The sequence below is a fragment of the Echiichthys vipera genome (genome assembly GCF_963691815.1).
Source record: "Echiichthys vipera genome assembly, chromosome: 7".
In the NCBI taxonomy this organism is placed as follows: domain Eukaryota; kingdom Metazoa; phylum Chordata; class Actinopteri; order Perciformes; family Trachinidae; genus Echiichthys; species Echiichthys vipera.
In genome coordinates, this window is record NC_139832.1 from 29,740,757 (window position 1) to 29,753,267 (window position 12,511).

The following is a 12,511-nucleotide window of genomic DNA, read 5'->3' on the forward strand; positions in this document are numbered from 1 at the left end:
GTAGTTCAAACGGGCTGGTTTTAAAAACGTTACTGGTGGACTGAAGCTGGCTCTAATTAACCTATCACCAGATCTCCGGCATGTGTATTACAGCGTTTTCAGCTGGTTTCGTGTGGACAGACACGACGGCACAGATATTTCTGAGCTGAGTCCGTGTGGACGGAAACCTTTTCAAGAACGGAGGTGGAAAAAAACGGTCGTTTTCGATCGTGTGGCCAGGGACTAAAAGTAAAGTAATTTTTTTCTTTTCTTTTTCATTACCCAGTCCTTCTACTGGGGGTCGCTTTGGGATAGTCTTTCAGTTCAGTTAGCGGTCAGATTTGAAAAGGCGTCTGGTTGATTTACAATCCTTATCTCACTTTGCTTCATGTGTCAGTTAATAGATGACAAAAAAATGGAGAGAATGGAAGAAGGAATGCAAGGTGACAAAGGAGAGGATCACACATTAACATACTGTATTTCTGCATGTCAAGCGATGCAGATTTGGTAGGGTGGGTATTAAAAAAACTGACCCATGTCAGATTTATGCATTTATGCCCTACAAAATGTATGCATCTCCATTTAACCTACGCACAAGGAACATCGCTGGTATACCATAAAATGCTGAGGATAACGTTATTTTTTCTGTAGCTGGATGCATTTTGATCAGGGCCAAAAGGGAGCACTCATGGTGTGGGATGCCAGAGTTCATTGAAATGTCAAATTCAAAAGTATTGGCCTCCAAAAAAGCTTCTAGAGTTTATGTTGAACTAAGCCACCTATTAATTTATGCTTATGTGAATTTTGCATGTTAGGATAACTGACAATAGTGATACACCTTTTCCCTTCTCCCCAAACAATTTCTCCACTTTCTTGTGAGTGATCTAAAAGTGCTATCAAACATTTTTCATCATGAAGTCCCTCTGGAATGTCACATTGGGGGAACGATTACTACTTCATACCTCAGGCCTTAAATGTTACAGAGGGGTATATTTTTGGTCATTTTTTTTGCTTTTAAACAGCTCCTAAATGCAGCATACTTAATCTTGTAACCAGCCATTCTTATAAAGATGAAATGAACCAAATATCACATTTGCTCTCTGAGGAAACAATTGGATCAAAATAAGACAGACAATGCAATTAAAGATCAAAAAACATTTTATTGTGGTATATTTCACATCATATTATATAATTAGAAACAACCCATCAGTTGAAGTATTTCATTCAGCTGCCTCTTTTCCCTGTTAGAAAAAAACAAATAAACAAAAAAATAGTTTATATCCTGCATATGCACCTACATATAGATCATACTCTGTAAAAAATGTTGTCAGTTAATTTAACAAAGCTTATTGAAATAATTGGTAAATTGTAATTATGTTTTTACAATTATGTCAGTTTTGCACGACATATATGTAAACTAGAGTACTTTGAATTTAGTTTTTAATTTCATTTTCATTAAGATTAAATTAATTATATATTGCATATTTACCTTGCCAGAGTCACGGCTCTTTGCTCTCAACTTGTTGACCTGGGACTCTGCGATGTCAGCACGCTCCTCAGCCTCCTCCAGCTCATGCTGGACCTTCCTGCACTTGGACAGATGAACATTGGCCTGCTCCTCCTGGAAATCCAAAGAAATTGACATTTTTTAATGTCCTAAAAGGCCAAAGGTCTATTTTGTGTGAAAAAGATCTGCTACAGTATCATATTTTCAATGTTAAAAATATATTGTCCTTACCGCCTCCTCAGCCTGCCTCTTGTAGGCCTTCACCTTGAGCTGCAACTTGTCAACCAGATCCTGCAGCCTGGTAACATTTTTCTTGTCCTCTTCAGTCTGTTCAATTTTTTTTAAAGTATAGTAAATGTACATGTTGTGTTTTTCACAATAGGTATGTTAAATTGCTTTGTATATTAACTATCAAACTGACTGTACCTGATAGGTGAGCTCCTTCACTCTCCTCTCATATTTGCGGACACCCTTAACAGCATCTGCTCCACGCCTCTGCTCAGCCTCAACCTCTGCCTCCAGCTCACGCACCTTCAAAAGACAATAAGACAATAAGTATCCAAGTAAGTAAAGAAGTAAGTATCCAACCTTTTGCATAAGTCTTGCTTCAGCTTTGAAATTATCAGCATGACTTTCTTACCCTAGACTCAAGTTTCTGGAGCTGCTTTTTGCCTCCCTTCATGGCCAGGTTCTCAGCTTCATCCAGGCGATGCTGTAGGTCCTTAACAGCAACCTCCAGGTTCTTCTTCATCCTCTCCAGGTGAGCGCTAGTATCCTGCTCCTTCTTCAGCTCCTCAGCCATCATGGCAGCCTGGAAGAGACACCAATAAATGTTAGTTAAAACTATCTTGAGAAAACACATTGGAGTAAAGGTAAGAACAAGTGAAATTCAAGCCTACATCAGTGATGGCCTTCTTGGCCTTCTCCTCTGCATTCCTTGCTTCCTGAACAGTATCATCCACTTCACCCTGGACCTGGACCAGGTCTGTCTCAAGCTTCTTCTTGGTGTTCAGAAGGCTTGTGTTCTAAACGGTAAAAAGAGTCATCAGTTGCCTGATTTTCACAGTATTTGAAATCTCATTGGATAATTAAATAAATGATTGGGATTGTTCACCTGAGAGTGCAGAAGTCCAACACGCTCACTGGCGTCCACCAGCTCCTGCTCAGCAACTTTGCGGCTTCTCTCTGTCTGTTCCAGAGCAGCTCTGAGTTCCTCAATTTCAGCTACCATGAGACCATTTCTGCGATCCACCATAGCAGCTTGTTCCTTGAAGTCATCCTGAGCTCTGACAGCATCATCAAGGTGCAGTTGTGCATCCTAGTGAAAAATATCAGGAAAATATTCACATGGATGCCAAAATGCAGCTGCACTGACCACAGTCTGTGGAACAACTCTGTGTCTTACCTTCAGTTGTGCCTGGACATTCCTCAGCTGCTTCTGTGACTCAGCAGCCTGGCGATTGGCATGGCTCAGCTGAATCTCCATCTCATTGAGGTCTCCCTCCATCTTCTTCTTAATTCTCAGGGCATCGTTCCTGCTCCTGACCTCAGAATCAAGAGTGCTCTGCATGGAGTCAATCACCCTCTGGCTGTTCCTCTTGATCTGCTCCATCTCCTCATCTTTCTCTGCCAGCTTTCTGTCCACCTCACCCTTAATCTGGTTGAGCTCCAGCTGGACACGCAGGATCTTGGACTCTTCATGTTCCAGAGTTCCCTAATAATTTCAAAGAATCATAGATTAATCTCTGCCTTCCTTTTGTAGTTTATTTCGTGACTTAGATTTAGAAGATATCTCAAGAATTTTTTTTTTTACCTCAGCCTCTTCAAGAGCTGTCTGGATCTCAGCTTTCTCTGTCTCCACTTGTTTCTTGGACTTCTCCAGCTCATGGATGCTCTTGCCAGTCTCACCAATCTGTTCAGTCAGATCTGAAATCTCCTCTGCAGAGAGATACTTGTGTTTTATATCGTTATGCCTTTAAATATAAAATCTGAAAACCTCATTCTAACATGTGTGTTCAATACAATGAGAGAAATACACATGTTAAAGTTAACTGTAACTCACGTTGCAGGTTCTTGTTTTCACGCTTCATGGTTTCCAGTTGATCCAGAGCTTCTTCATAAGAGTTCTTCATCTTAAACAGTTCAGTGCTGAGAGAACGAGCCTCCTTCTGTGCTCCCTCAAGCTCTGCTTGACCCTCCTCGTACTTCTGTTTCCATTCAGCCAAAACCTGAAAAACAAAAAAATATTTTAGTTGGTTTTGTTGGCAAATAAATACATATATATTCCATTGATTGTATGGCAACACAATGTAAACAATGCTACCTTGTCAAAGTTCCTCTGCTTCTTGTCCAGGTTGGCAGCAAGCCCATTGGCCCTCTCCACATCAATCATGAGGTCCTCCACCTCACTCTGGAGCCTCTGTTTGGTTTTCTCAAGAGAAGCACATTTGGAATTCACTGCCTCAATCTGCTCCTCAGCCTCCTGAAGGCGCTGGGCCAACTTTTTCCTGTTTGAAGAGGTAAGATTAGTCTTCCAGTGAAAACTATTGAGTTATAAATACTTTTTCCAGATATTTTCACATGTATGAAATGCAAATTGTTTTTGTTTTTTTAGCACAGACATGAACATATTAAAGCATTGCTTTTACCAAAATCAGATACTCAACACATTTGGACACAATACTTGTGGAAGCATTTGTTTAAATACAAGAACTGAATTGATCCAAGCGATGCGATTTTCAGTTGAGTTATGCTGACATGCAACACTTCTGATGTGGCCATATAATTGTTTGAATGTTACTCACTTGGCTTCCTCCAGCTCCTCAGTGCGCTGGATAGCATCAGTTTCATACTTAGATCTCCACTGAGCCACCTCACTGTTGGCCTTGGACATTCCACGCTGCAGCTCAGCCTTGGCCTCCTGCTCCTCCTCAAACTGCTCCCTCAGCAGATCACAGTCATGACGGGCTGATTGCAGTCCATGGGCAAGAGCATTCTTCGCCTGATGAAAGTAATATGATTGAATACAACAATTTTCCCAACCCCAACCTAATAACACCAGTACACACTTAACAGTTTCTTACCTTAACTTCCTCTTCAATCTGTCTTTTCAGCTCCTCAATCTGCTGTGTGAAGGCCTGTTTTCCTCTGGTCAGCTGGGAGACAAGAGCTTCTTTCTCTTCAATTTGACGGCTGAACTCACCTTGTGTGAAAGATGTCATGATATATTAGTTTGTGTTACGTTTCTCGACAAAATATGCGACAGATCATTCACTGATAACTTGTAGATACCATTTTCTGTCAGGAGACGTGCTTTCTGTGCACTTGTGTCATTGATTTGACGAACATTTTCATCATTCTTGGTCTTCAGTTCGCTAAGTTGGTCCTCAAGAGTACGGCACATCTTTTCAAGATTTCCCTAATGATGAAAAGTGAGATGAGATTAGTGATCACATGTTATTCATATGTATTACCTTATTACTTCATCTACTACAGTAATTTGGACATTAAAAAAGGAAAAAATGCCTTGTGTACCTTTGCTTTAGCTACAGCCTCCATGTTGCTTGAGAGGTCATCAATCTCCATCTTGTATTCACTCTTTTCCTTCTCAAGCTTCTGCTTGACACGCTGGAGGTTGTCGATCTGTTCTCCCAGTTCAGCAACGCTGTCAGCCTGCTTCTTGCGAAGAGCAGCAGCAGTGGCTTCATGCTGCAGAGTGGACTCCTCAAGGTCACGACGGAGCTTCTGGAACTCAGCTTCACGCTTCTTGTTCATCTCAATCTGAGCAGCAGTGGCACCACCAGCCTCCTCCAGCCTCTCACTGATCTCCTCAAGTTCCCTGGAGAGGTCAGCTCTCTGCTTCTCAACCTTGGCACGAGCAGCACGCTCAGCCTCAATCTCCTCCTCCAGTTCCTCAATACGAGCCTGTTTCATGTAGGTGTCTTTTAGTAAACTTTCACTTTTAATTCACAAGGCTAAATGTATATACCAATATTTAATATAAAATATTAAATGTAACATGTCACCTGAAGCTCCTTGATCTTCTTCTGAAGCTGAGCGCCCATTGACTGCTCATCTTCAATCTTGCTAAGGAGCTGACTGACTTCAAAGTCCTTCCTGTGAAAATTATAGAAAAGAGCTCATGCATTTGACCGTTTTTTTTTCTTGAAGAATGGTTGTTGTAGAAATTCAAAAACTGTTACTTTTTAAGTTTCTCATCAGACTGCTGCTTGTCATTCTCAAGATCCATGATGGATTCCTGGGCCAGTTTCAGATCACCCTCGAGCTTCCTCTTGGCTCTCTCAAGGTCCATGCGCATCTTCTTCTCTTGCTCCAGAGAACCCTCAAGCTGAACATTAACATGAGTTTTTAATGATCACTTTAAAGAAAGATCTTGCTTTGTCAACCCAAGTGTCTTTGTAAACTTACATCATCCACTTGCTGCTCCAGCTTGGTCTTGGCCTTGGTCAGAGTGTTGACTTTGTCTTCCTCAGCCTGCAGGTCATCAAGAGTCTGCTGATGAGCCTCCTGAAGGGCTTTCTTTTCCTTGGTCAGCTTAGCAATGCTCTCATCCTGAGAGGCCATCTCCTCAGTCAGGTTCTTCACCTAGTGTCCAAGAAAGATTTTGTCATCAAACAAAAGTCATACAATCTTACTTGATTAGCCGGAAAGATAATTATTTACAAACCTTGTTCTCAGTGGCATGCTTCTCTTTCTCCACTTTGGCCAAGGTAAGCTCCAGATCATCAATATCCTTCTTGAGCTCAGAACATTCATCCTCCAGCTTTCTCTTCTTGGCAGTGAGCTCAGCATTGATTTCCTCTTCATCCTCCAGTCTCTCAGTTGTCTCTTTGAGTTTGGCCTCCATCTGAATCTTACTTTTGATAAGTCCCTCACACCTCTCTTCAGCATCTGACAGATTCTCTGATTCCTAGTTGAGTGTATTAAAAATGGATTTAGTCCATCAACATTGAAACATATGAAACAACAACAACTGTATGTTGGTGTGTACTTACAGATGCTACTTGCAGCTGCAAATCATTCTTCTCCTGCAGAAGGGACACCATCTTCTCCTCTAGTTCCTTCTTTTTAGCAAGGGCAGTAGCCAAGTCAGTCTTCATCTTATCATAGTTCTCCTTCATATTTGCCAGCTCCTTCTCAGTTTCAGCACTCTTCAGCAGAGGCTTGATCTTGTAGTACACCTTCATCCATGGCCAATGTTTCACATTCATGAATGAGCGGACATTGTACTGGATAGTATAAATGGCTTCCCTGCAGACAAGAAGCAGCTGTTATGAAGACGTTTTTGCGTTTTTTCATACCATTAGTCAGAAAGTGCTTTTTTAAACATGCCTCCTCTCCGTCATCTTCACAAACTCCTTTCTCATCATGTAACCACGGCACAAAGCCTGAGTCATGGTGACCAGAGCTGCCAGTTTTTCATCTCTCATCTCTTCAAGGGTACCCAGCAGACCGGCCTTGAAGAACACCTGACCAAACAAATGCATTTTGGATAAACTCCTGTCAAACACACAAACATTTTGCACACTCCAGATTTAACACAGGTTCTTGGGTTCTAAGGAAAGGATGTTTTATAAATGGTCAAATTCTCGCTATTCCGCTTCTTTACCGTGAATTTTCTTTGGTACCAAGTCCGAAAAGATAACATTTGAATTTCTTAGATAATCTGCTTTATTATAAGAACATATAATACATTTAAAATTAATGGAAAAATGGTGCTGACCTTGGTGTGTCCGAATTTGTACTCATCATGATTAACATCAATTGACCCAAGCAGCTTCTCTGAAGCCTTCTTGTTGTCAATGAACTGTCCATCAGGGATGACACCGGCATTCAGCACCTTGTACCTTTTTATGAGCGGGGTAAGGGTCAGTGTAAGTATTTTCTTTTAATAATCTGCATCAAATTCTATTAAAATCTCAATGAATACCTCTGCTTGAAGTCAGCATATAGGATTCTGCTGGGGAAACCTTTCCTGCAGATTCTGATACCCTCCAGCACACCGTTACACCTGAGCTGGTGGATGACCAGGAAGTTCTCCATCAGACCTATGAAAAGACATTTCTTAATGATTTCTTTGAAAATATGGTCTTTTCTGTTTGGGCAGCACAAAATTAGGTAAACCATACAGGCATATCCAAACCACTTCTTAAAGAATATAATGATTATGTTCTCTATATACCTGGAGTCTTTGACTCATTGGGAATCAGGCAGCGCACAAAGTGAGGATGGGTGCTCCTCAAGTTAGTCATCAGCTTTCCCAAGTTCTCCTATAGGTTCAAAAAAATTAAAAATGACAATTAGTATCACACAAAACACTATTGTTATTTTGTGTACAAACTGGGATATAAAAGCTACATCTGCAAAGTGAAACCTTACCCTAAACTGTGATGACACAGTCTGCATAGAACCACCCTTCTTCTTGCCTCCCTTCTTTCCAGTCTCTGTTGATAATTTTAAGACGACATTTTTATAAGAACAACCCATAACATTTTCATTAGCACATGCAGTTAGCTGAAAATGAGTTTTAATTTACTGTAGTAACTGTCATACCCTCAACAACAGGAGGGAACAGAAGTGACAGCAGTTTCACTGAGGATTTCATGTACAGCTGAATGACAGACTCATTCAGTGGATCCTTGTTCTTATCCAGCCAGCCAGAGATGTTGTAGTCCACAGTACCAGCATAGTGCACCAGGGAGAAGTGGCCCTCAACCTTGCCTTTGGCAGGCTTTGGCTTCTCAAATGCTTTGTTTTTGCCAAGATGCTGGTCATACAACTTGTTCTTGAAGGATGTGTCTGTGGCCTTGGGGAACATGCACTCCTCTTCAAGGATGGAGAAGATGCCCATGGGCTTGAGAAGAATTGAAGAAGTAAGTATTAAGTGATGCATGAAGTCAACTTAGAAAAAAATACACATGATCACCTTATTACCTTTTCAATCAGCTCAATGCAGGCAGCCAAGTCCATGCCAAAGTCAATGAAATCCCAGATAATACCCTCCTTCTTGTACTCCTCTTGCTCCAGGACAAACATGGTGTGGTTGAAAAACTGTTGCAGTTTCTCATTTGTGAAGTTGATGCACAGCTGCTCCAAGGTGTTGAACTGTAAGGGGACAAGCAACTTAATCTTTTGCAAGCAATACAAAATATTCTTTCATGAAATGTATTTCGTAATTGTTGGAAATTAAGCTTACATCAAAGATTTCAAAGCCAGCGATATCCAGGACACCAATGTAGTACTGCCTCGCCTGTTTCGTGTCCAACATCTGGTTGATACGGACGACCATCCACAAGAACATCCTCTCATAGATAGCCTTGGCCAGCGCAGGCACCGAGTTGTTCACCTGAATAAAAAACATGATTTGATCTTATAAATACATTACTGCTATTTTGAACCTTATCGAATGAGATAAATGACAAAAGATCCCAAAAAATAAATAGGATCTATGGTCCTTGACTTCTTTTACATTATGTATTTTGATTTCAATGGATACAACTGATTAAAAATATGGTATAAGGTAAACAATGTCCTTGCATTTTTTTTCTTTCTCATAAACTCTGTACTACTTTATTTGAATAAAGGTAACACAACTAATCTGTTAAATAGTAAGACTTTGGATATTGTTAATTAATGTTTACCTGAGGTACAGTCTGCCCCTTGGTGACAAACTCATTTCCGACCTTCACTCTGGGATAGCACAGAGCCTTCAGCATGTCAGCAGAATTCAGACCGAGCAAATAAGCAACCTTGTCAGCATCTGAAAATAATTCAGTGATTTTCATTATGATATGAACAGCAAGAACTGTTATTAAGAACTATGTATAAAATACTGTTGTTTCCAAGCTATTCACTTTGAGTTATCATTAAATACTCACCCTCTGTGCCATCAGGCTCAGCCTGCTCCTCACGCTGCTTCTGCTTGAACTTCATGTTACCATGGTGAAGCACAGCACCAGTCATCTTGTAGATGCTCATCTTCTCTTCATTAGTGAATCCCAGGATATCAATAGCATTCTGAGTTCCAAAGAGATGTCCACACAAAATGTAATTACTTCAAAAAATTAAAAGAGTTGTTCCGATTTTGCATTTTATGCAACACTTTTTTTATATGTCTTGAAGTAAAGATCACTCACGTCAGTGGCCTCCAGCTCAACTTTGTCATCAATGCTGGCCACAGTGATCTGACCCATGCTGCACATGGGGAAGTCGTAGGGGTTGGTTGTGATGAGACACAAATCTGGAGATCAAAAACAGGTGAAAAAATCTAAACATTTATTTCATATTAAAACTGTAAGTACCCAATGTTGTGCAACATCTCAGTCTGCTTACCCAGCAGCTCAGGTTTGTGGGCCGTCATCATCTGGTAGAAGATGTGGTAGCCTCTTTCATCAGGAAGCTGGAATGTCACTCTAGACTTCTCCAACAGATCTATAAATATTGTTTATAGATTACAGCCTTGTTAACTTAGTTCCAGTTGATTGTATATACAGTGAGTATTATTACTTACATGTCTCAATATCAGCACTAGCCAGTTTGCCAGTTGCTCCGAAATGGATTCTGATGAATTTACCCTTTTGGAACAAATTCATTTTTGAATATCTTTCCAGATTGGCAATCTTTAATAAGACTTTACGAAAACCTATGTGTAGAAATTGTCCCATACTTACAAAACGAGAAGAGTTGTCATTCCTCACAGTTTTGGCGTTACCATAGGCCTCCAGCAAGGGATTGGCTGCAATGATCTGATCCTCCAGTGACCCCTATAATCAAGGATTAGAACTGTTGACTGAGAAAATAACTCTTTCCCCTTGCAAAATATACCATTCTCAAAGAACTCTGAATTGTAATCATCATACAGTAACATACCTTTGATGTGTCCCTCTTCTTGTCTCCACCAACTGAGATTGTTGCAAAGTACTGGATGACACGCTTGGTGTTCACAGTCTTTCCAGCACCAGATTCTCCACTAGGTATAGACACAGACTTATAAGAATTTGATCAAGATTTGACAACATTAAACCAACTCAACAAATATAACACTTACGTGATCAAGACAGACTGGTTCTCCCTATCTGTTGAATTAAAATAAAAATAATTAACAATTTTTTACTACAACAGAAACCTCATATACTGATAAATTCTAAATTGGTTATGATAATGACTTACCAGTAAGCATGAACTGAAAAGCGTTGTCAGAGACGGAGAAGATGTGGGGTGGAGCTTCCATACGCTTCTTGCCTCTATAGGCACTTACACATTCAGCATCGTACACTGGGAGCCACTTGTAGGGATTCACAGTGGCACAGAACAACCCAGAGTAGGTCTGAAAGCGATCATAGAGAATAAACGGTTAACTCTATTTTTCCTACATACAATTATAGCACCTTTTCAATAGTTCTCTTTTCTTATTGGTCAGATTGCCTTACATAGATCATCCATGCTGCATAACGCTCTTTGAGGTTATACAGCACAGAGGCTTCATTGAGATGGGTCATCATTGCCATGTCTTCAATCTTGTCATACTTAGGAGGGTTCATTGGAGAAATGTCATCTTCTTTGACTGTCTTCTCCTGTAATTGGACATTAGTCACAATGAGAACTGATCATATTGAATTCCCAGTTGACTCTGACTTTATGATACCAACCTCCTGAGTGTCCAGGACTTTGACAGTGACTTTGCCACCATCTCTCTTGAGGATTGTTCCCTTCAAGTACAGCTCCTTGACATCAGCCACGTAGCAGGCACTCTTGGCATCAAATGGTGCAGTTTGTGCCTCAATTCTCTCCTTCTCTGGCTTACGAAGGTAAATAGCAGCTTTGCCATAAGTGGCCATCTCCGCGTCCGTACTCATGGTGGCAGCTGTTGTCTGTTAGGTAATTATAAAGAAACCACTTTCTAAGACTAAGTTTTGAAGTCAATTTAAATAAAAGACACTTGAATCTCAAATTCTGCTGAAAAGTAAACATATCTTCACTGAAACCATGTCTGTGTCGTTACAGGTGTGCTTCAACTTTACTCAAAGACCTTTTCAAACTTAATTGTAACTGAGAAAAAATACTGACATTGTTTAGTTTTTGTCAAAATAATCTGATGAATAACTGCAGACCTTTAATGAATGAGAAATATTGAAATGCTTTAAAGAAAAGGTAAACATTTAAAATATTTCCTTACCTTGACCCCCCCTCAGTATTCACCAATCCTGTTTAAAACAGTTTTTGTTGTTGACTACTCAAGGCTAATCAAGATTTAATCACATTTATTTCTTAAATGAAGAGTACAATCAAATGGTATTAACCTTAAGAGAACATAGTCTTACCACAAGCAGGAGCTCACAGGTCTTCAGTGTCACACACTGTGTTCACAGGAAGTCTTTATATGTGATTGGTTTTGATGACAATGCAAAGATAAATGTGGAATGCAAACCATATGTGGTATGCAGGCATAACCCATATGTTGAAAGTATATACCATGCAGCGTATCAGGTTTCACGAACAAGATCCCACCCCTCCCCCTAGAAAAAAGTGAGCTCCCTCTATAGCCATGGTATAGTTTTCACACTGGAAGAATGTGTCACTTGACTGGAAAAATGTTTGGAGATACATAGCTGATACCTAAAATCCCCAAATATTAACAGATCTGCCTAATCTATTTACACTGAGCTTATGTCATTCCCCAGAAGCATGTTTCTTCTAAATGTGGCAGATTAAGTTTTATCGTTTTTTCCTGCCCAATCAATTGTATAACTAGTAATATTCAGGGTTTTTTGTTTGTTTGGATTATTCATTTTATTTCCCCTGCTTCTTTTCTGTTTGGTCAACTGTGCCTGAATGTATGTGTGTAACATGTATTGTCTAGTCACAGTTGACCATTGTGATGGTATTTACCTGGCCAGGTATACAATGTGTGTTGGAGCGGCTATTGTGCTTCTTTAATCTAACAGAAATGTGGCCTCTTGTGGACATGAGCTTTAAATAAAACTCCAAGAATAAATTTCACTTTTT

The 12,511-nt window shown here is 40.1% G+C and overlaps 1 protein-coding gene across 1 annotated transcript; it reads right to left on the reverse strand.

The window, feature by feature from the left end:
* Nucleotides 1-1,119: 1,119 nt before the first annotated feature.
* Nucleotides 1,120-11,061, reverse strand: LOC310948985 (myosin heavy chain, fast skeletal muscle-like). The gene is made up of 38 exons (XM_083916299.1): nt 10,936-11,061; nt 10,676-10,832; nt 10,554-10,581; nt 10,376-10,475; nt 10,177-10,269; nt 10,017-10,080; nt 9,839-9,937; nt 9,643-9,746; nt 9,385-9,523; nt 9,148-9,266; nt 8,703-8,852; nt 8,441-8,611; nt 8,060-8,360; nt 7,886-7,950; nt 7,689-7,776; nt 7,437-7,554; nt 7,230-7,353; nt 6,839-6,975; nt 6,502-6,757; nt 6,174-6,416; nt 5,915-6,091; nt 5,689-5,834; nt 5,512-5,602; nt 5,021-5,410; nt 4,778-4,904; nt 4,570-4,688; nt 4,291-4,487; nt 3,810-3,993; nt 3,549-3,714; nt 3,300-3,424; nt 2,892-3,200; nt 2,601-2,804; nt 2,386-2,511; nt 2,127-2,297; nt 1,913-2,017; nt 1,718-1,813; nt 1,469-1,600; nt 1,120-1,220 (listed from the first exon to the last, which is right to left on the reverse strand). The coding sequence occupies exons 1-38, from the start codon at nt 11,044-11,046 to the stop codon at nt 1,200-1,202; spliced, it is 5,553 nt and encodes a 1,850-aa protein (XP_083772425.1). The 5' UTR covers nt 11,047-11,061; the 3' UTR covers nt 1,120-1,199.
* Between the last annotated feature and the right edge of the window lie 1,450 nt (nt 11,062-12,511).

Coding starts and splice junctions, on each gene's coding strand:
- LOC310948985 (XM_083916299.1), bottom strand. CDS start 11,046: ATGAACCCTCCTAAGTATGACAAGATTGAAGACATGGCAATGATGACC. Junction 10,476..10,553: donor AACCAGTCTGTCTTGATCAC/GTAAGTGTTATA, acceptor GTCTATACCTAG/TGGAGAATCTGGTGCTGGAA. Junction 6,417..6,501: donor TGCAGCTGCAAGTAGCATCT/GTAAGTACACAC, acceptor ACACTCAACTAG/GAATCAGAGAATCTGTCAGA.